We start from the raw sequence: 20,743 nt of genomic DNA, 5'->3' as shown, positions 1-20,743 counted from the left end.
TGATATTCAGTGGCATTACCATCACTGAGACCCTATCATCAACTTCCTGAGGTTATCCCTGACCAGAATTTCCTGGGCCAGTGAAGTAAATACTATGGTTACAAGAGCAGGCAAGAGGCTGTGTACCCATGGGTGACTCATCTCCTGACACTCCAAGGCCTTTCCACCATCTATGAGGCACAAGTCAGGAGTGCTATAAGATACCCTGCAATTGCCTGGGTGAGGGCAGCTCCAGCAAGTTTCAAGAAGCTTGAGGCCATCTAGTACAAAGCAGCCCACTTGATTGGCACCCCACTAACCACCCTGAACATTCATTTCTTCCACCACCAGCACACAGTGGTCACAGTGTGTCTCATCTACAAAATCTACTGCAGCAACTTGCCCAGGCTACTCTAACAGCACCTCCCAATCCCACAACCTCTACCACCAAGAGGTACAAGGGCAGCAGATGGATAGGAACACCACTGCCTGCCGGTGACCCACTACAATTCGCCTACCGCCAAAACAGGTCCACGGCGGATACCATCTCACTGGTCCTACACTCATCTCTGGAGCATTTGGATAATAAAGATGCCTACGTCAGACTACTAGTTATTGACTACAGCTCCGCCTTCAATACCATAATTTCAAGCAAACTCATCTCCAAGTTCCTGGACCTGGGACTCAAAACCTTTCTTTGCAACTGGATCCTTAACTTCCTGGCCAACAGACCGCAATCAGTGAGGACAGGCAGCAACACCTCCACCAAGATTATCTTCAACACTGGTTCCCCACAAGGCTGCGTCCTCCGACCCCTACTCTACTCCTTATATACTCATGACTACATGGCCAGATTCTGCTCTAACGCCATCTACAAGTTTGCTGATGACATCACCGTAGTGGGCCGAATCTCAAACAACGATGAGCTGGAGTACAGGAAGGAGTTCGAGAGCTAGTGGCATAGTGTCGTGACAACAACCTTTCCCTCAATGTCAGCAAAGCAAAAGAGCTGGTCATTGACTTCAGTAAGCAGGGCAGTGCACACGGTTCTGTTTAGATCAATGATGCTGAGGTGGAGATAGTTGAGAGCTTCAAGTTCCTAGGAGTGAACATCACCAGTAACCTGTCCTGGTTCAACCATATAGACGCCACAGCCAAGAAAGCTCACCAGTGCCTCTACTTCCTCAGGAGGCTAAAGAAATTTGGCATGTTCCCTTTGACCCTCACCAATTTTTATAGATGCTCCATAGAAAGCATCCTATCCTGATGCATCAAGTCTTGGTATGGCAACTGCTTTGCCCAAGACTGCAAGAAACTGCAGAGAGTTGTGGACACAGCTAAGTCCATCATAAAAACCAGCCTCTCCTCTGTGGACTCTCTCTACACTTCTCACTGCCTTGGTAAAGCAGCCAACATAATCAAAGACTCCTCCCACCCCAGACATTCTCTCTTTTCCCCCTCCCATCAGACAGAAGATACAAATGCCTGATAGCACGTACCAACAGGCTCAAGGACAGTTTCTATGCCGCTGTAATAACTATTGAATGGACCTCTTGTATGATAAGGTGGACTCTTGACCTCACAATCTACCTCTTCATGGCCTTGTACCTTAATGTCTACCTGCACTGCACTTTTTCTGTAACTGCAACACTATGTTCTGCATTCTGTTATTGCTTTTCCCTTGTACTATCTCAGTGTACTGATGTGACGAAATAATCTGTATGGGTGGCAAAACAAAGTTTTTCACTGTACATATGTGACAACAATAAACCAATTTACCAATTTGTATCACTACTTTCATCATCGATGGGGTAAAATTACTGGAACTCTCCCCCCAAAAGCACCATATGAGCACCTTCACCAGAAAGACTGCAGTGATTCAAGAACGCACCGCACCACTGCCTTCTCAGGAGAACGTGCAGATGGGCAATAAATGCTGGGTTTCCAGAAACACCCTGATCCTGAAAATTTTAAAAATGAGTATGAGGGTGCAGAATTAAATCATCACTTTTTGATTTGAGTTCCCTGATGGCCAGATTGTCAATGCCTGCTTTTGTGATGGTACTTTAGGCTATCTTTAATGGCTTGTTATTGAAGATAACAAATTTAACAATAAATTTTATTTCCCCATGTAGAATATCAGAAGATGATAAACTACAAACGGAGAAGCAAGTGGAGGAGCTTCAGGAAGCTTATGATAAGTTGTGTGAACGGTCTTCTGAGGAGCTCCAGCACTTTGAGAGCATGCTGGCTGAAGCATCAGGGGAGAAGGTAATAACCAAGCCTGGGTTCAGGGGAAGGGTTCAGCTGACTTTCTGCAGCAGAGCAGGATTTGCCTCCTCAGTAATAATCTGAAAAGCTGTGACATCAATACAACAATTAGAAGTTTGCTTGGCATTATTGATAAGCAAAAAGATAAGCTTGTGTTGTCAGATTTTTAAAAAATGAGGTTAACTTTCTTGTGTTTGAGTGAGAAAGACAGAACTGTGAAAAGAAGTCAAGCCAATGTATGCTGCAAACATGGACAGCATGGTCATCATAATGTTTTTACATAATTCTTAATGTTCTCTGTAAACAGAAGCATGGTGCTTAAGCTCCACAAGAAAACACTGAGCATTATTTAAGACTAAGAATAACCCTCTTTTTGCTTCTTCTTATGACTAACCCTTTTAAGTACACGGATGATACTTTTGCGTTAAAGGAAATGCATGCAGGACTTAAATAAATTATTTCTTCTATCGACATCAATTCTGGGCCTCACTTTTACTGTTGCATCGCTAACATTCATCTCCTGGGTAAGTGAACATTCTTGTACTGTCACATGAGCACAGCTGAAGTATGTTTTGCAGGAACGAATTCTGAGGAGATTGAGATAATGATTATGTGCGTTGTTTTATTTTGGCACTGTCATTTTCCCTTCCGTAATATTTTAAAATATTCTTTTCCCCCTTATTGATTTTCAGACCTATGAAGCCATCGCAGGGGTTGTTGACCTGTCAACTGGAATAGTTTTTCCAATCTTCCATGCAATACGCAATGGTCTTATTGATTATGACACAGGTGTGATATTGCTGGAAGCACAGGTCATTGTGTCAGGCCTTATTTTTCCAGAAACAAGACACTGCCTTGATTTAGAGGAAGCTTTGAGGTGCCAATTAGTAGACCAAAAGCTCTTCAATCAACTAAAGCAACTGAGCAATGCTGTCACCCATACCTCAAGTACCTTGAGTGGAACGAATGATGTCCATCCTGCTGTTGCTGCTTATGCTCAGAATGTACTTTCTGAGGTTTTAGTCATCAAGGTTCTTGAGGCACAGCTTGCAACTGGAGGTCTACGAGTCCCCATTACTGGTGAGAAGCTCAGTCTAGAGGAAGCTTTCCAGAGAAAATTCATCACTGCTCAGCTGTACTTCAGACTTATAGAGAGGCAGAAAATCTGCAAGGAGCTGATTGATCCCAGTACATCCGAGAAAGTATCACTGATGGAGTTAATGGAAAGAACCATTGTGGATGAAGATACAAATCTCAGACTGCTTCCTGTGAGACTGCAAGAATCGGGAATGATCACTTTGAAATCTGGCAGAGAGACCAGCGTTTTCCGGGCAGTCCATGAAGGCCTTATAGATCGTGAAGTGATGATAAGGCTTCTGGGAGCTCAACTGTTTGCAGGAGGGCTTATTGATCCTCAAACTGAAAGGCGTCTCACAGTGGATGAAGCTTTGGAATGTGGTCTGATCGATCATGATACAACTTCTGCCCTCCTCACTCATCAAGTTCAAACGGGAGGCATAGTCAACCCAAAAAGTGGTTGCAGATTAAGCATGGATGAAGCCATACAATGCAACTTAATAACTTCAAGTAGTGCTCTTTTAGTGTTGGAATCACAAAGGGTGTTTATGGGCCTTATCTGGCCTGATTCTGGTGAAATATTTTCCATAGATACGTCTTTGCAGCAAGGAGTGGTAACAAATGAATTAGCCCACAAAATCTTGAGCAACAGGCAAAAAATAGCAGCTCTTTACATTCCGGAAAGCTCACTGGTGCTCACACCCGAAGAGGCAAGAGTGAAAGGTATGATAGACCAGAAGACAGCATGTGTCCTGAGCACAATACAGATCCCTGACCTAATGCCCCACACCAACGGCTTTCAGCCTTCCTCTGCAGATGTCTCAGACTGGACTTCAAATTCGGAAACTGAAGCCTGTGCCGCAAGTGATACTACGGACACCGAAGAAACAGGTCGAGATGAGAACGCAACTCAGAATCAGATAGAAATTCAGCAGAAATTCATGATTGACTTAATGATGCACAGCTACATGGATGCAGCTACAGGAAGGAGGCTGCTGCTGGTAGACGGTGACTTGAATGAAAAAGTTCAAATGGTAATGGAAGCAAGTGGTGCATGTGATCTCTTTGAAAATTGGCAGGAAGGTCTTCATAATCAAGAAGGTGAGGCATTTGAGAATCACTTGGAATCCAAAAAGATCTCAGGACATATTGGCACTGAGAAAAGTCTGAATTATTCTGAATTATTGGAGCCAGTGGTTGTGGGAGGAAGACGGCCCGGTGCTGCATCTGGTGAACACTCTGGTAATGTGAACAGTGAAGAATTGTATTGGATTCCTGAGCTGCAGCGATTACCAGTCAGTGAAAATGGGGAAGGGACACGTTCTCAGACAGCAGATAGCCTAGGAAATGCTGCAGTTGATATTGAGAGCCTTGATGGGGGAAAGACAGTTCAGGCAACTGAAACTTTGGAGAACTCTGCAGAATCGCTTGAAGCAACATCAATTCAGAAAGCTTCAAGTCCACATCCAGACTTGAATGAAAGCATTACACTGGCCAATGGGATGGTTAATTCCATTGGAAGTGAGTTGGAGAGCCAATGGAAAGAGAGTGTGAAGATTCCAGAAGGTAATGCCACTCCTGAGCTTTCTCAAATGATGAGCACAGCTTTGCAAACTTCAGATTCTGGTGTACAAGAGAGGGTGACTACTATCCTTTCTGAGGCAGACCAGCAGACAGCTGAAATCATGCAAAGGACTCCAACTGGCCAGTTGTTGCCAACATGTGAATCTAGGAGGTTGGCTCCACTCCCCTTGGAAATGGACTTCCAAACGGAGCTTAGAGAAGACTTGAAGAAAATGCTGGGCCTTGATGGAGGTCCTGCTTTGCAGGAGGGAGATCAATTATTCGGCAAGACTCAAGATTTTAAAGGCGTGCTGATGATCTCCAATGAGTATGGTAGAAGGGATTTGAATGATGAAGAGTATGTAGAACCTTCAGGGATGGAAGAACCAGGAGGAAGACACGATAGTGCAGTAACATCAGTAGAACATCACAAGCACTTGTCAGATGAAGCTATGCAGTGGCTTCCTATGGAACAGCAGGTTCCAACTGAAGGACGTGAGTTTATTCCACCTCCATTGGAATCTGAAGCAAGAACAAATGAAGGCCCTGTACATGGAAGTAACAAAATAACGTCAATTCCAAGTTTAGAAGACATTGCAGACACAAATGAAATGGTGGATTTTGTTGGTACCCCTAATGTAGAGGGGCTAAGTGAAGAAATGATGGATGTAGCACTGAAGATAGAGGATGAAGTAGAGTTTGATACAGATGACACCAGTGCCCTTGAAGATGTTGAGGTTATGTTAGATGACACAGATCTTGAAAACCAGGCTGTCCTTCAGAAATTTGTGGAGGAAAGCAAAGGTTCCACAACTGACCAAGGCAGTATGGAAGAAATGAAGGATGCAATAGTGCCATCAGTGGAGGAGAATCGTATTGTGACCACTGAATCCTTGCAATCAAGTCCAATGGAAACTGGGACCAAAAGTGTACACAGCATGGTTGGTAGTGAGAGCTGTGAAAGTGAAAAACACAGGAAAATAATGATCATTGAAACACTGGATGATATAGCAGATTTAGATGACAAAATGGCGGTGGAAGAGCCAGTTGTTATCAGTGAAAGGCTACAGAATGAGAAACCGTATCATTGCATTGAAGATTATAATGATGATGCATTGGGAAATGAGCTGAATGGGTTCTTTCATGCAGATGTGGGCGGTAGTGTACATCAACATATGGAGTCCGCTTCAGCAGATGGCACAAGTAAATGCCAGAGGAGCAAAACGATTGTGAGTGTGGAAGGATTGGAGGATATTGCAGAGACCCAGGAAATGCAATGGTTTGATGACGACTTTGCAGGAGGGAAAGAAGTTCAAATAATTAATCCAGGAGTTGAAAATATCGAAGATTTACTTGAAGCTTCTGCACAAGTGCCAGAGGATGAAATGATTTTTTTAAATGGAGAAGATTTTAATTCAGATATTGATGAACAAGCCCAGAGCAATCAAACCTATTGCCAAGATTTTGGAACAGTCAAAGGTCAGGACAAAAGCCAAGGGGAAATCAGTAGTGGGTCTGTGCAAGAAAGCCATCAAACGTTTGAACTGGATAAATCGATAGGTAGCTTAATGAACCCAGATATAACGGTGATGGACAGCAGTTTAGATATTAGTGCCATACAGCAAGAAAAGCCGAGTGATTGGGCCGTGTCATTGACGAATGCTGAAGGTAGTTGTATTGGAAGGCGCTTGTATGACTTGGAGGAAGAGGAGGAGGATGGTGGACAAATAACTCCTCTTGAGGTAGTGAAACATGCAGCATGGGACAGATCTGTTTTAATCAGACAGCTCCAATCCGAAGTTGAAGCGGGTGGAATATTTGACCCTGATACTGGTAAGAGATGCAACCTTGATGCTGCTTTGGAACGAGGACTTTTGGATGAGGAGATGGTTGTGAATATTTTGGTTTCACAATTCCAAGATGGAGGAATCACTTCAGAAGAGACTGGTGAAAGTTTAACTCTTTGTGAAGCAGTGATGAAGGGGCTTCTACAAAGTCATGTGGCCATCAAAGTATTAGACAAGCTGGGTCTGATTGGAGGGTTTTACAACTGCCGTACAGGAGAAATAATAGAAGTGGCTCAAGTTTCGGAACATTTGGTAAATGATGAACTGCTGGCCAAGGTTCTGCTCTCTGAGAAAGTTGTCTCTGGGGTTATTCACCCTGAAACTAATAAACTGCACAGCATTAACGATGCAGTGAGACTTGGTATTTTGGACTCTTCTACAGCTCTCCATTTGCTGGAAGGTCAAGTCATTTCTGGTGGTATTGTAGACCTTCATCAAGAAGGTCGATTATCAGTGGCCAATGCCTTGAAGCTCTGCTTGGTGGATGAAGGACATGCTGAACAACTGATCGAAATTGAAAAGGCAAAAAATAGAGAACAGGTCGATAAGGTGACCAGATTGAGGGCCCTAAGCTACCAGTTTGAGATACACGGAGTACTGGATCCGCAGACTGGGCAGCCTTTGCCTGTGCTGGACTTGGTCCACGAAGGGCTTGTGGAAAGGAATGCTGTGCTTAACGTCCTTCACAAGCAAGTTGAAGATGGCGGTATCATTCAGCATAAGTCAGGGCTGCGTCTCTCTGTAGCGAATGCTTTGAGGCATGGTTTAATTAATGAAGACCTAGCTGATGACCTGTTTGAATTAGAAGTATCATGCCAAAATATTTCCAATTCAAGCTCTGGGAAGTATTTGCTTCCTCAAGAAATGAGTTTAAGCCCATCAGATTTTTCAGTAGAGGTGAAAAGGAACCTGAAATCAAACCGTTTTTTCACTGAACTTGACGAAGGAGAATCTGAGGTCGGTAACTCATTTGGTGAGGGTTTAAAAAAAGGAATGAATTTTTCTGAAAGACGGGGCAATATTGATTACAGTCATTTGGACGCTATTCCTTACTCTGATTTAGTGAAGTTAAGTAACATAGATATAGAAACTGGGCAAAGGTACTTAACAGTTAAATCTCACGAAGTCTCATTGGATGCTGGTAAAGTTGAAACAATGTCAAATCTGAAGGCAGCAGATATAGATCTGGCTGCTGCTTGCAGCAATCACAGAAAGGATTTAAATGCTCAACTGTTGGTACCTAGAGAAGAAGACGAGACCACTGTACAAGATTTTGAAACAAAGAATGATCAGAATCATAGCAGAAACCCTTTGCCTTCTGATACATCAGTTTCGGAAGATATTTTCCTTAGCAATGAGCTTCCACAGGCTGGCGGCGCCTCTGCAGAAGGTTTATCTATTAACCAGGGCAGCATTCCATCTATTTCTTCAGATGTTGAAGGTTCACCGCAAGGTGACTTTTTTATGTATATTCGGGAATGTATATCAGAATTACTGCCGGAGGTTGAAATGTCGGAATCGTCCAAGAAAGAAGATATTCTAACCAGTGAAGAAAAACTGAATGACAAGGATGGAAGAGTAGAGGTAGGAACATTTATGGAAGAAAATTGTGTGGAAGAGTTGGACTTGAACAATACAGCAAGTACCACTGAAATGCAAGATGTAATTAGTAATAAAGCAAGTGATAAATGGGTTGAAGGCGTTGAGAGAGTATTGCTTGATGTGAAGTTTGGCCTGCATGAACAAGCATTGTTAAATGAGATGTATACAGAATGTCACCCAGGTGCACAAAGTATTGGTTGTGATGATTCTTCAGGGGAACCTGAACAGAAAGGAAACATGATGATGGCTGTGGGGAATGTGCTGAAATCTGTGTGTGTGGAGCCCGATGTTGCATTGAAAGATAGACTAAGTGATGATCTGCAGAATCCAAACAACAAACCTGAGATAAATGGAAACAAACAAGAAAGAAAGACCAGTGAGACATTAGATAGTATTATGGATGTGGAAGCTAGGGAAGAGCTTGTGTGTAAGACGAAAGTAACTGAGAACAGGATATCCAATGTTTCTGGAGCAAGAGATGAGAGAGAGGTATCAGACCCTGATTCACAAATATCATTTGCAGAATCTGAAAATCTTTTGTGCCAAGATGGACTTGAAGGATTTCAAGTCATAGATGCTGGAGATCATAATCTTGGGAAGTCGTTGCAAGGAATAACACAAGTGTCTTTAGAAATCGAGGAAAAAGTCAGCCCAGTTTTGGAGGAAGGTTCTCTCCATTCAGAGAACACAATTGGTAAAGGTGGACCTTCGGAAAATACTGATGTTCAAAGGGCTGATGGGGTGAATGATGAAACAACTAAGAAAGCAGATGAAGGGTCTCGACCCGAAACGTCCACTGTCCGTTTCCCTCCACAGCTGCTGCCTGACCCGCTGGATTCCTCCGGCAGTTTGCTTTTAGCTGCGAATAAGAAAGCAGATCTCTTTAGTTCTGTGGAGCACAGTACAGAAATGGAACATATTTCTCCAAAGTCTGCTCTAAATGTGATGATGTTATGTGTTGATGGTCGGGGTGCTGTAGAAAAGATAGATCTCCTGCTTGATTGTTTGAAACAAGTATTTAGTAGTCAAGAATTCAGGGAATCAAACGGCTTGAAGTTCTTGAAAGTAGCAGACTTTTTTGCTGGTTTGAAGCCAGAAATGCTGAGTGCAGAAGTTCAGGATATGTTTTGTGCTTTATCTGAAGACCAAGATCCTTGCACTTTAAAAACTCAGGAACTGATCAGCAGGCTCACTGACGAGCTTTCCAACCTCGTCAAACTTGAAGTGCCTGGTTTGATGGAAGATGAGTTCTTGAATAGGCAAGTGAGAGAAACTCTTTGTAAAAATATTCCAGTGCTGTTAAGTACTGAGGGAACTCTGCAAAATGTATCGTGGCAAACAGTCAAGGAGGGAAAGGACGATTTGAATCAATTAATTCAAATGAAAGCAAATAGAAGAAATGTAACTGATGACGAGAATAGGGATTCAATGACGCCTTCTGGTTGCAGTACTGGTGGCTTGGAATCTGAAGAAAACACGGTGAAGGTGGTCATTTCTGACAGTACATCAAACAATGGCTGGTTTAATGATAACAGCAGCGGTGATGCTGTGAATGGAATGAGAATACTGAAACAAGGAGATGATTTTGCAAAACAGTCTGGAAATGTTGTAGATGAAATGGAGCTCTTGGAAGATGCTCAGGATAAAGCTGCCTTAGAGAATACATCAGATATAATGTGGACTAGCAGGAATAAGCCTGTTGGTGACCTGAAGGAAGAGTTGCAGTTTGGGCAGGCTGGACAAGGTATAAGTGAGGATGCAGGTGAGATGATACCATCTGACTCTCTTAATAAAATTAATCTGCAGGGCAGTAATCAGGAGAACACATGCAAACTACCAACTGGCGGGCATGAAGGTAGCATTGTAAAGGAAGTTATGCTGGAGGGGCAAAGTATTAATGAAGGGAAAGATGAGGATTTACTGGTGCAATCTCATTCATTTAATGGTAAAGATAAACTGCACAAAGATATAGAAGAGAAGGAGACATTTGACAATGCATTAAGCAGGGCCTGGGATCCCCATGTAGTGAATGAGAGGGAAGTTAAATCAAACAGACAAAACAATCATGAAGGTGCAAGCAACGATTCATTTGCAATGATGCGTGGTAATCCTGATGTAGCCAAACAACCAGAAACCACTCAGGAGCAAGTACTCAAAGAAGAGTCTCCAAATTGTTTTTGGATTGATGGGAACAAAGATGAAACAAAGGAAATGGCTCCCGCCATTGCAAATGGACACAATACAGACACACGCATACATGAGGATCTGGTGATGCAATCTCACAGTGCAGCCAATGGGGAGAAGAGCAGCATTGAAGATGGACCACGTGAAGTCTGCCATGGGATGACTGAAGACCATGTGACTGCTGAAGGAAATGCACAGGTCAGTAATTCTTGAGGTGTTGCATCTATGCAATTCAATTAAAGAAGTATTAAAACCAAGAACAAATTAAATCATAATATTTTTCACACTTTTATTTACATTCACCCTTGTATAATGGTGGCCATGATGCTTAAGCAATATAATAGAAAAATACATTCCCATCAATTTTCCCTAGATTCTACCACTCACCTTTACACCTGGGGCAATTTACAGTGGCCAATTAACCTACCAACCCGCTTGTCTTCAGGTTGTGGGAGGAAATCATAGCAGCTGAAGGAAACCCGTGCAGTTACAGGGAGAAATTGCAAACTTCACGCTGACAGCACTGGAGGTCAGGATTGAACCCGGGTTGCTGGAGTTGTCAGGCAGCGGCTCTACGATCTGTGCCCCTGTGTTTTTGCCTCTTCTAAGATAAAAACATTTATTCATTGAATTATCTCGATCTTTCACTTAGAACACCATTTTGGGCTTGTTACAAATAATGCAAATTGTAACTTGGAATAATGGCAAAATATGATCAGTTGGAACCTTTCATCTTATCTTAGTTTGGTACTTTTGGATCAGGTATAACTTGGTAACATTATTGATATTTATAACAAAAGACAACACAACAAGAGAGTTCACTGTGCTAAAATTTTCCGAAGTGAGATTTATCATGGAAACACATTTTTGTGCCATTGCAGATATCTGGACCAAAACTTAAATAGTGCTAATTGTGTTTTCATTGCAGCCATGTGGTATTGCACAACAGTGTTTGCAGCATAGAGAGAAACTGCAAGCTCATTTGATATTGCTCCAAGATAGGAGAATTCAACTGCAGAGTCAGCAGACTGTTGACAAGAACCTGGAAATCCTTCAAGAACAGCTATGTTATCTCAAAGTAAGTAATCTATTTTCACATCCATCAACAATCTTGAATTCAAAGTGTGATCGCTGCAGTTTTGAAGTTTAAAATAATGACTGCAAAGTGTTGTAATCCTTTCAAGGATCTGCAGCCTTGTTTCACTGGAGTATGGCCCAGGACAGTTTGGAGAGACTTACCAATGTAGTTCTGGTGACTGGAGAAGCCTGGTGTTCTTATAGCAGGAGGTGAAGATTTTGAGCACTGCTATTAAATCTCATGATGGGTTTTGATAGAATCATTAATGAAAATCTGATACAGCGGCAGGAAAGTTTGTAACCTCTGGAAATGCAATTAAGAAACTAAAGAATTAAAGGGAAAATGAGAAGGTTCTTGTTCAGGACGTTAAAAACTGGAATTTATCATCTGAAAAGGAACTGAATTAAAAAAAACAGAAAGGAGCAGGGGGAGAGTGGGACCAAATGGATAGCCTTTCCTAAGAGCTGGTACAGACACTATGGTATTGGTATTGGTTTATTATTGTCACTTGTACCGAGGTACAGTGAAAAACTTGTCTTACAAGCCGATCTTACAGGTCAATTCATTACACAGTGCAGTTACATCGAGTTAGTACAGAGTGCATTGATGTAGTACAGGTAAAAACAATAACAGTACAGAGAGCCAGCTACTGGCTGAGTCTTCCCACCCCACAGCCATCGGTCCTCCCGCTCCACCTTTATTCTCCCATTCTCTGCCTGACTCCTCCCCCACTCTGACAACATCCCCAATGTGCCTATATCCCCCCAACTTTGTGCCTGACTTGTCACACCACATGGCTCCATCTTGACCTTCCAACTTTGTCTATCCCACTGGGCCTGATTCGCCTGTCCTATGCTGCCTGACAGTCCCCCTCTCCCCTCTCCCCTCTCCCTGCTCTCCCTTTCATACTCTCTCTCTCTCTTTCCTTCCCTCTTTCTCTCTCTCTCTCTCTACCCCCCCCCAACCATCTCATATCCCTCTCTGTTTCTTTTGCTCTGTTCCACTGCTTTCTATTTCTTAATTGTTTGTTTGTCATTTGCGTGTAATTTCTTTTGTTGTACCTTTGGAGGAATGTGTGACAACACCCAGATGTGGTAACAAGTATAAGTAACGCCAAGGGGCTTTGAAAATTGACTGTGACCCTTTTCCCAGTTACTGAAGGGCGAACTGGAGGAGTCAGTCACAGGCAGCCTGAGAGCAGCAGAGGAACTTTTAGAGAAATGTCACGCGGATGCTGATGAGGCGTTCCTGAGGAACTTGGAAACGGACTGCAAAGATTTACAGGCTGCCCTGGGGGACATGATGGAGCTGTGCTCAAGCAGGGCTGAAGCCCTGGGGTGTGCCATTGAAGAAGAAGAGGTAGGTTGCAAATATTTTAGAAAGACATCATTTTCAACCCATGAAATCAAACACTTGCACCATTTTAATAATTATGATGCAGAAGGAGCCCATTTAGCCATTCCCAGCAGAGGCAGTCCTGTTGGCCCCATTGCCCTGTGGTTCCATCACTTATTCTCTCCCACATGTCCAATTACCTTTTGATTTTTTTTTTGCCTTTTACCAATTTACAGGGGTAATTTACAGCAGCCAGTTAACCTTCCAATATGTCAGAGAGATGTGGGAGGAAACCGGTGGAAAGCCACCAGGTCACAGGGAGAATGTGCGAATCCCACACAGACAGCATCAAGGTCGAGATCAAACCAGAGTCACTGGAGCTGTGAGGCAGAAGCACTACCTGCCACACCACTGTGCCGCCCTTCTGTAATACTTCCAGAATTAAGAGTGGCACTTTATTTCATTTATGTTGAGCTGTTGCATTGTCCAGGCAACCCCATGTTACAGACTGTAATTCTATTTCCCCAAAAGTCTGTGAATGTCTTGGGGACTCTTGACCTTCCGTGGCTGAGGTTGATGGATTTTTATCAGTGTCGAGGGATATGAAGGTAAAGTGGGTGAATGGAATTCCGGTACATTCAGCCGTGATCTAAATTGAATGGAGGCTCCTCCTTGTGTGGGGTTCCACAGCCACCTCCTATCGCCAAGATTCATCTGCCTTGAAAATGATAACCTGCTTTGTATTCAGTATTTGTTGTTCAATGTTACACATCCGTGTAGAAGTAGCTGGCGGATTGTGCTCAAGTACTGCAGTTGTGTGTTCATGACTGTATTCAAGTCCTTCATCATTACTTTCCAATCAAATTACAGTTTCTTTCTGTCCATGGTGTATAAAGCACGAAAGACAGCTTTAAAATGCACTCAGTTAATGGGGTCTTTCATTTTCGCTGATTATCTGTTTTTGCCTTTGTTAACTGCTGGTTTTTCTGCTGCAAGGTTTTATAACTCTGACACCAAGTGGTTCAGATTTCTGCATTCATTTTCATCACAGCTGAAGATCAGGTCATCATATCAGGAACTCCTTGCCACACTGGAATGGCTTTCCTGCCACATCAAAGAAAATGCGGCCACCTTAGGGGCTCTGGAGGTTGAGACTGCCAGTGACGTGGAAGCTCTCCAACATTGTGTCCAGCAGCACAAGGCAAGTTTTGTGCAGAAAATGGTTGCATTCATGCTAAGACTTCATTAGAATTACCATTTCTTTTAAAAATAAGTGAAGTAACCAGATAAGTTTACAATAACCTCACGGATTTAGGCACCAACTAAATCTTGGACGACATGGCAGATTTAAAGTAGAATGTCTGAAGGTGCTTTATAGGAGCAGAATCAATACACGTGGCCAAGGTTTTATTTTAGCTCTGTCAAGATTGATCGATTGGACCTGAGCAAGGAATTATAACGTGATTCAACTGTCTTTTCATTGTCTTCTGAAACTGCTTTGAAGTTGACCAATTGGGCTGAAAGTGAGTCTCCTTGATAACTTGCACTGGACTGTGTCTATCTATACAGCGTCTATCTAATTCTTACAAAGAATTTGTCCGTGATGCTAAACCATTCACTCAGCCTCTAACCAACCCTGCCCTATCAGTTGGACATAATAGGTTGTGCAGGCACAAGATGCAAAAAATAACAGGGAAGTTCTCCTCAATGTCTCAGCCACAACTGACTCCTTAACAGGCATTGGGAAAATAAATCTGTTTTGCTTTATTATTAATACAGTATTTAAATATTCCTTTGATCTTGAATGGACCAGGTGAGATTTCTTGGGTAAGGGAAGAGGAGTTGGTGGGTCAGCTGAAGAGTCCTGAAGTTCTAGGTGCTTGACAAATATTCATTCAGCCCATGTCAGAATATAGTTAGTTAAGCAATCCAATTGTTAAGAGTTGTTCCATGTTGAAGGTGAGATTATTTATTAGTTGGCTTGCTCATGTTCCAAGTGCCATGATAAAGAAAGAAAGAAGCTGTCTAGCATCTTTCCTGACTCGAAGACAGTCCAAAATCCTTTATGGCCAATGAAATAATCTATAAGTTAAAAATCAGAAAATGCCGGAAGAGCGAGAAATAAGAGTTAACTTTTCAGGTTCTATGTCCTTTCATCATTGATTTTTCTCCAGTTCTGATGCATACTCATTGACTTGAACCACAGTCCCCAAAAGTAGGCTGAACTACTGAGCACTTTCAGTCTTTTCTGATTTTTTTAAAACTTCAGATTTCCAGCACTCACTGCATTTAGTTTTTGAAGATTTGAAGTGTAGAGACTCTTGTATAAAGTAAGCAACATGGCAGCCAAGTTGTGCAACTATAGACTTTTGTATCAACGATGTGATAATCCAACAACCTACACATTGGGTCTGCCACTTTTCATGTTATATGTTAATGATCAGGATGATGAAATTGATGGCTTTGTGACCAAGTCTGAGGATGATACAAAGATAGATGGAGGGGCAGGTAGTGTTGAGGAAGCAGGGAGTCTGCGGAAGGACTTGGACAGGTTGGAAGAATAGGCAAAGAAGTGGCAGATGGAATACAGCGTAGGGAAGTGTATGGTCATGCACTTGGTAGAAGGAATAAAGGTGCTTAAAGGTGTAGACTATTTTCTAAATGGGGAGAGAATTCAGAAATCAGAGGTGCAAAGGGACTTGGGAGTCTTTGTGCAAGATTCCCTAAAAGTTAACTTGCAGGCTGAGTTGGTAGTAAGGAAGGCAAATGCAATGTTAGCATTCATTTCGAGAGGACTAGAATATAAAAGCAAGGATGAGGCTTTATGAGGCGTTGGTCAGACCACATTTGGAGTATTGTGAGCAGTTTTGGGTCCCATATCTAAGGAAGTTTGCGCTGGCATTGGAAAGGGTCCAGAGGGGGTTTACAAGAATGATCCTGGGGATAAAAGGGTTAACATATGAGGAGTGTTTGTTGGTTCTGGGCCTGTATTCACTGGAGTTTAGAAGGATGAGGGGGGATCGCATTGAAAAGCCTGGATAGAGTAAATGTGGAGAGGATGTTTCCAGCAGTGGGAGAGTCTAGGATCAGAGAGCACAGCCTCAGCATAAAAGGACATCCCTTTACAACAGAGATGAGGAGGAATTTCTTTAGCCAGAGGGTAGTGAATCTGTGGAATTCATTGCCACAGACAGCTGTGGAGGCCAAATCATTGGGTATATTTAAAGTGGAGGTTGATACGTTCTTGATTAGTAAGGGTGCCAAAGGTTACGGGGAGAAGGCAGGAGAATGAGGTTGAGAGGGAAAAATAAATCAGCCATGATCGAATGGTGGAGCAGACTCGATGGGCTGAATGGCCTAATTCTGCTCCTATGTCTTCTGGTCTTATGGTCTTCTGTTTCTCCAGCTTATGTTTGGCTTCGTTGGAACAGTGTAGCAGGAAGACCAAAGAGCAAGAGGACAGAGTGGGATGAAATGGAGAATTAAAGGATAGGAAACTGGAAATGGATTGAACAGAGGTGTTTACAGAGGGGTCATCTGGTTGGATTTCCCCATAGTCAAGGATTTCTCATGGAATTCTGGATTTGGGAGAAAAGGCCCACTGCTAGGAGTAAAGACTTATGGCCAAAAAAAAATGACTGTTGTTGAATTAACTGCACATTGAATATTAATAGAAGAAAAGGTTGCTGCTAATGTGTCATTGCTAAAACTTCATCCACTCTTCCCAAGTTAGTTCTGTAGACCTTTATACTGGAAGCTGTGCTAATTAGAAAGCCGATCTGCAGTGGTCCCTCCTGTGTGGGCTCTGGGACCTGTGTGAGCAGAGCAAGCATCCTGACCAATCAGGTCAAAGAAACTTTAAGGCACCCAAATTTAAACCAGAAAGAGTAAACTTTATTGTTTAGTTCAATGCCAAATCATGTCCAGAAAGCCAAATAAAAAAAGTGGATTAAGAAAGTCAGTGAAATAGTTTTAAAAAATAAATACTATTTTCAGCAATGGTTGAACTCTGAAAGAATAAAATTCCATCCCTTGGAAAAGTAAATTTTTAGTGCCCGAGAGGTTGTTTAGCCTAATCACTGGTGTTAAATTTTACTAACATCTGAATCAATAAGTCTTAACTTTTAATGGTGTATTCTGTGGGGAATGAGTACCACGGTTCACATCCTTACAAACTTATTGGTGTCTATTGGTGATGCATCTTCTGATGAGGCAGGATATTTTAGTAATTTTGTTATTAACTTGTCTACATGCAGGGTGGAAATAGCAGTCCAATTTACCTTTTAATAATGGTGAAATCTCTTGATTATTCTGCAGGTAGATTTTGGCTGATGAATTTTATATTCCTTTGCTCTCTGGAGTTGTGTGACCCTTGGTGCCATTTCTCTCTTTTTGCAGGATTTAGAAGAAGGCTTCACTGCCATAAAAACTCAACTAGATGGCACTGCATTTGACATCCAGTTCTTCATTTCGGAACACGCATTGGATCTCCCCCCTGAGGAGAACAGGAAACTGCTCAAGCTTTTAAATAAGACCCAGACATCATTCAGAAGTGTAATGGAAGTAATGTCAGCACAGATGAAAGGATTGAATCTTAAATTGCAAACCAGATTAGAGCAGGATGACCAGAAGGTTTGAGCAGTTTGATTGTGGAAAGTTGGCATGATGCATAAGAAAATCCTCTTTAGCATGCTTCTGTTAAGGGTGCTGCACTTGTTCACTTTCCAATATTACTTGAAGTCTCTACACTGAAAATATAGGCAATCAGAATGTGTTGCAATATACTTGTCAAATTCTTGTTTTACTTCAAGCCATGTTGTTGCAAAAGCCCTATGTGGCTTCTGCCATTAACCTTTAGACTTGGGAGCTTAAATTTAATGTACCTTTTAATGTAGCAAAACATCCTAAGGTGTTTCACAGGAAATTTATTAAACTACATCTGTCACCAAGCCATGTTGGGGCAGGTGGTCAAAGAGTTAAGTTTTAAGAAACATATTGGGGGAGGTGAGAGAGGCAGAGAACTTCAGAGAACAAGTTCAAGAGCTTAGAACCTTGGCAACTGAAGGCACGGCTGCCAATGGTGACAAAAGACCGGGTTCCTCATGTTTGCAGTAGCATGGTGCCACAGGTCAGGAGGAGGTTATAGAGGTAAGAAGGGGGGGGGGCAATAGGGGGATTTGAAAACAGTTTGAGAATTTTAAAATCGAGGCATTGTTTAGCCAGGAGACAAGGTAGGTCAGTGTGCACATAACAAATGCAGATAAGTCCTGGTCTTTAACCTAGACCCTTCATATCATCCTTTCTTTCGTTCCCCTTAAGAAATAGATTGCCTCATAAATTTCAGAATTGCACTAAATTATCTATTCATGTCCACCAGTATTGAGATTGTAATAGCAGCATGATGTGGCATAGGCTACAGTGGAGACTTTACATTGTTTGAAATGCCTGACGAACAAGGGATCAAAATTATCTTCGCGTCCTCCCTGGCCACAGGAGTGGTACCAGACGATGGAAGGATGGCAAATGTTGTTCCATTGTTCAAGGAAAGTAATCGGGATAATCCTAGGAATTATAGACCAGTGAGTCATACATCAGTGGTAGGTAAACTATTGGGGAGGATCCTTGCGGACAGGATTTACGAGCATTTGGACAGTCCTAGTCTTATTAGGGATAGTCAACATGGCTTTGTGAGGGGCAGGTCGTGCCTCATGACCCTAATTGAGTTTTTCGAGGAGGTGACAAAACAAATTGATGAAGGTAGAGCGGTGGACGTGGTGTATATGGACTTTAATAAGGTGTTTGATAAGGTTCCCCATGGTAGGCTCATCCAGAAAGTCATGAGGCATGGGATCTGTGGAGACTTGTCTGTGTGGATTCAGAATTGGCTGCCCACAGAAGGCAGAGGGTGGTAGTAGATGGAACGTATTCTGCTTGGAGGTCGGTGACTAGTGGCGTTCCGCAGGGATTTGTTCTGGGATCCCTGCTCTTTGTGAATTTTATAAATGGCTTGGATAAGGAAGTGCAGGGGTGGGTTAGTAAGATTGCAGATGATATGAAGGTTGGAGGTATAGTGGATAGTGTAGAAAGTTGTTGTAGGTTACAACAGGATATAGACAGGATGCAGAGTTGGGCGGAGAACTGTCAGATTGGAGTTCAATCTAGAAAAGTGTGAGATGATACACTTTGGAAGATTGAACTTGAAGGCAGAATACAAGAATAATGGCAGGATTCTTAGCAGTGTGGAGGAACAGAGGGGTCTTGGGGTCCAAGTCCATAGACCCTCAAAGTTGCCACGCAAGTTGATAGGGCGGTTAAGAAGGTGTATGGTGTGCTGGCCTTCATTAGTCGGGGGAGTTCAGGAGCCGCGAGGTAATGCTGCAGCTCTATAAAACTCTGGTTAAACCACACGGAGTATTGTGTTCAGTTTTGGTTGCCTCATTACAGGAAGTATGTGGAAGCTATCGAGAGGGTGCAGAGGAGATTTACCAGGACGCTGCCTGGATTAGAGAACGTGTCTTATGAGGAAAGGTTGAGCAAGCTGGGGCGTTTCTCTTTGGAGCGACAAAGGATGAGAGGCGACTTGCTAGAGGTGTATAAGATTATGAGAGGGATAGATAGAGTGGACAACCAGCACCTTTCCCCAGGGCGGCATTAGCTAATACCAGAGGACATCCGTTTAAGGTGAGTGGTGGAAAGTTCGGAGAGATGTCAGAGGTAGGTTTTTTACACAGGGAGTGGTGGGTTCCTGGAACGCACTGCCGGTGGTGGTGGTGGCAGAGGCTGATACAATAGGGACGTTTAAAAGACTCTTAGATAGGCACATGGATGAATGCAAAATGGAGGGTTATGGGCTGTGTAAGAGGGAAGGGTTGTGTTGATCATGGATAGATATATATAGGTTGGCTGAAGGGTCCATACTGTGCTGTACTGTTCTATGTTCTGTGTTCTAGAACAAAACCTGAAGTATTCATGAAAAAACAAAGTACCGGTCGCCTGGAGTTAATGTTTTATGGAGAGATTCAGATTTGGAAGAATAAATAAGGAAAATCTGTTGCCATTAAAAGAGTAGATAATCAGAGGACAAAGATCAAAGATAATTAGCATTAGCATCAGAAAGGCGATATGTTTAGTTTTTACAGAGAGAATTGTTAGGACCTGCAGTACATCACCTGAAAGAATGGTGAAAGCAGAGTCAGTCAAAACTTTCCAAAAGGAGTGGACAAACTGTCTAGGAGAAAGATAAGGGGCCTGAGTCTAATTAGATGGGCTCTGTGAAGAGCTTCCATGGATGTTATAGGTCAAGTACACTCCTCAGGTGCTGTATCATTATTGTTATAAATATTTATAATTTAATTCTTGAGCAATGGACAAAAATTCAGTTTGTCAGTAATAAGTGGTAAAACACAGTGCAAATGTGTGCACGTAACTGCTTAGTAACCGAGAAGAAAACAGGTTTGAGCGTAGAATTCCGACCCGTCCTTAATTCTACCACTTTCCCCTCCCCTACTCCCACACATCATACTCAAGAGCTAAGCAAAGCAATTGGAAGCACCTTGGACATGTCTATTGAAAGAGCTGGCCTGCAGGTTTGGTTGGAATCTCCAAGAACTGTTAACCATCACTTACATCCCTCTGCATTAAAAGGTCCTTTCTGCCTCTCAGGCATAGTGTGTCAGGAGATCTATGCCAGAATGACTTCATACTTAAAGGGCATCTCCCATATGATTGACTCTGAAGTAAATTATTTCAGAGTCTAATGTCACATTCTGAAGATAACGGCTCCCCCAACTTCTTGGGGGGGGGGTGG

General features: G+C 42.6%; 1 protein-coding gene across 1 annotated transcript in view; it reads left to right on the top strand.

Annotated features, from left to right (window-relative positions):
• The window catches only part of dst (dystonin), a 464,609-nt gene that overhangs the window by 256,416 nt on the left and 187,450 nt on the right, over nucleotides 1–20,743 (top strand). The window contains 1 exon segment of the mRNA XM_052024808.1: nucleotides 2,115–2,250. Within this exon segment, the coding sequence (XP_051880768.1) occupies nucleotides 2,115–2,250 (136 nt within the window).

The sequence above is a fragment of the Pristis pectinata genome, chromosome 10 (assembly GCF_009764475.1).
Source record: "Pristis pectinata isolate sPriPec2 chromosome 10, sPriPec2.1.pri, whole genome shotgun sequence".
In the NCBI taxonomy this organism is placed as follows: Eukaryota; Metazoa; Chordata; class Chondrichthyes; order Rhinopristiformes; family Pristidae; genus Pristis; species Pristis pectinata.
The sequence above is the reverse complement of the archived record's forward strand: the minus strand, read 5'-3'. Positions and strand labels throughout refer to the sequence as shown.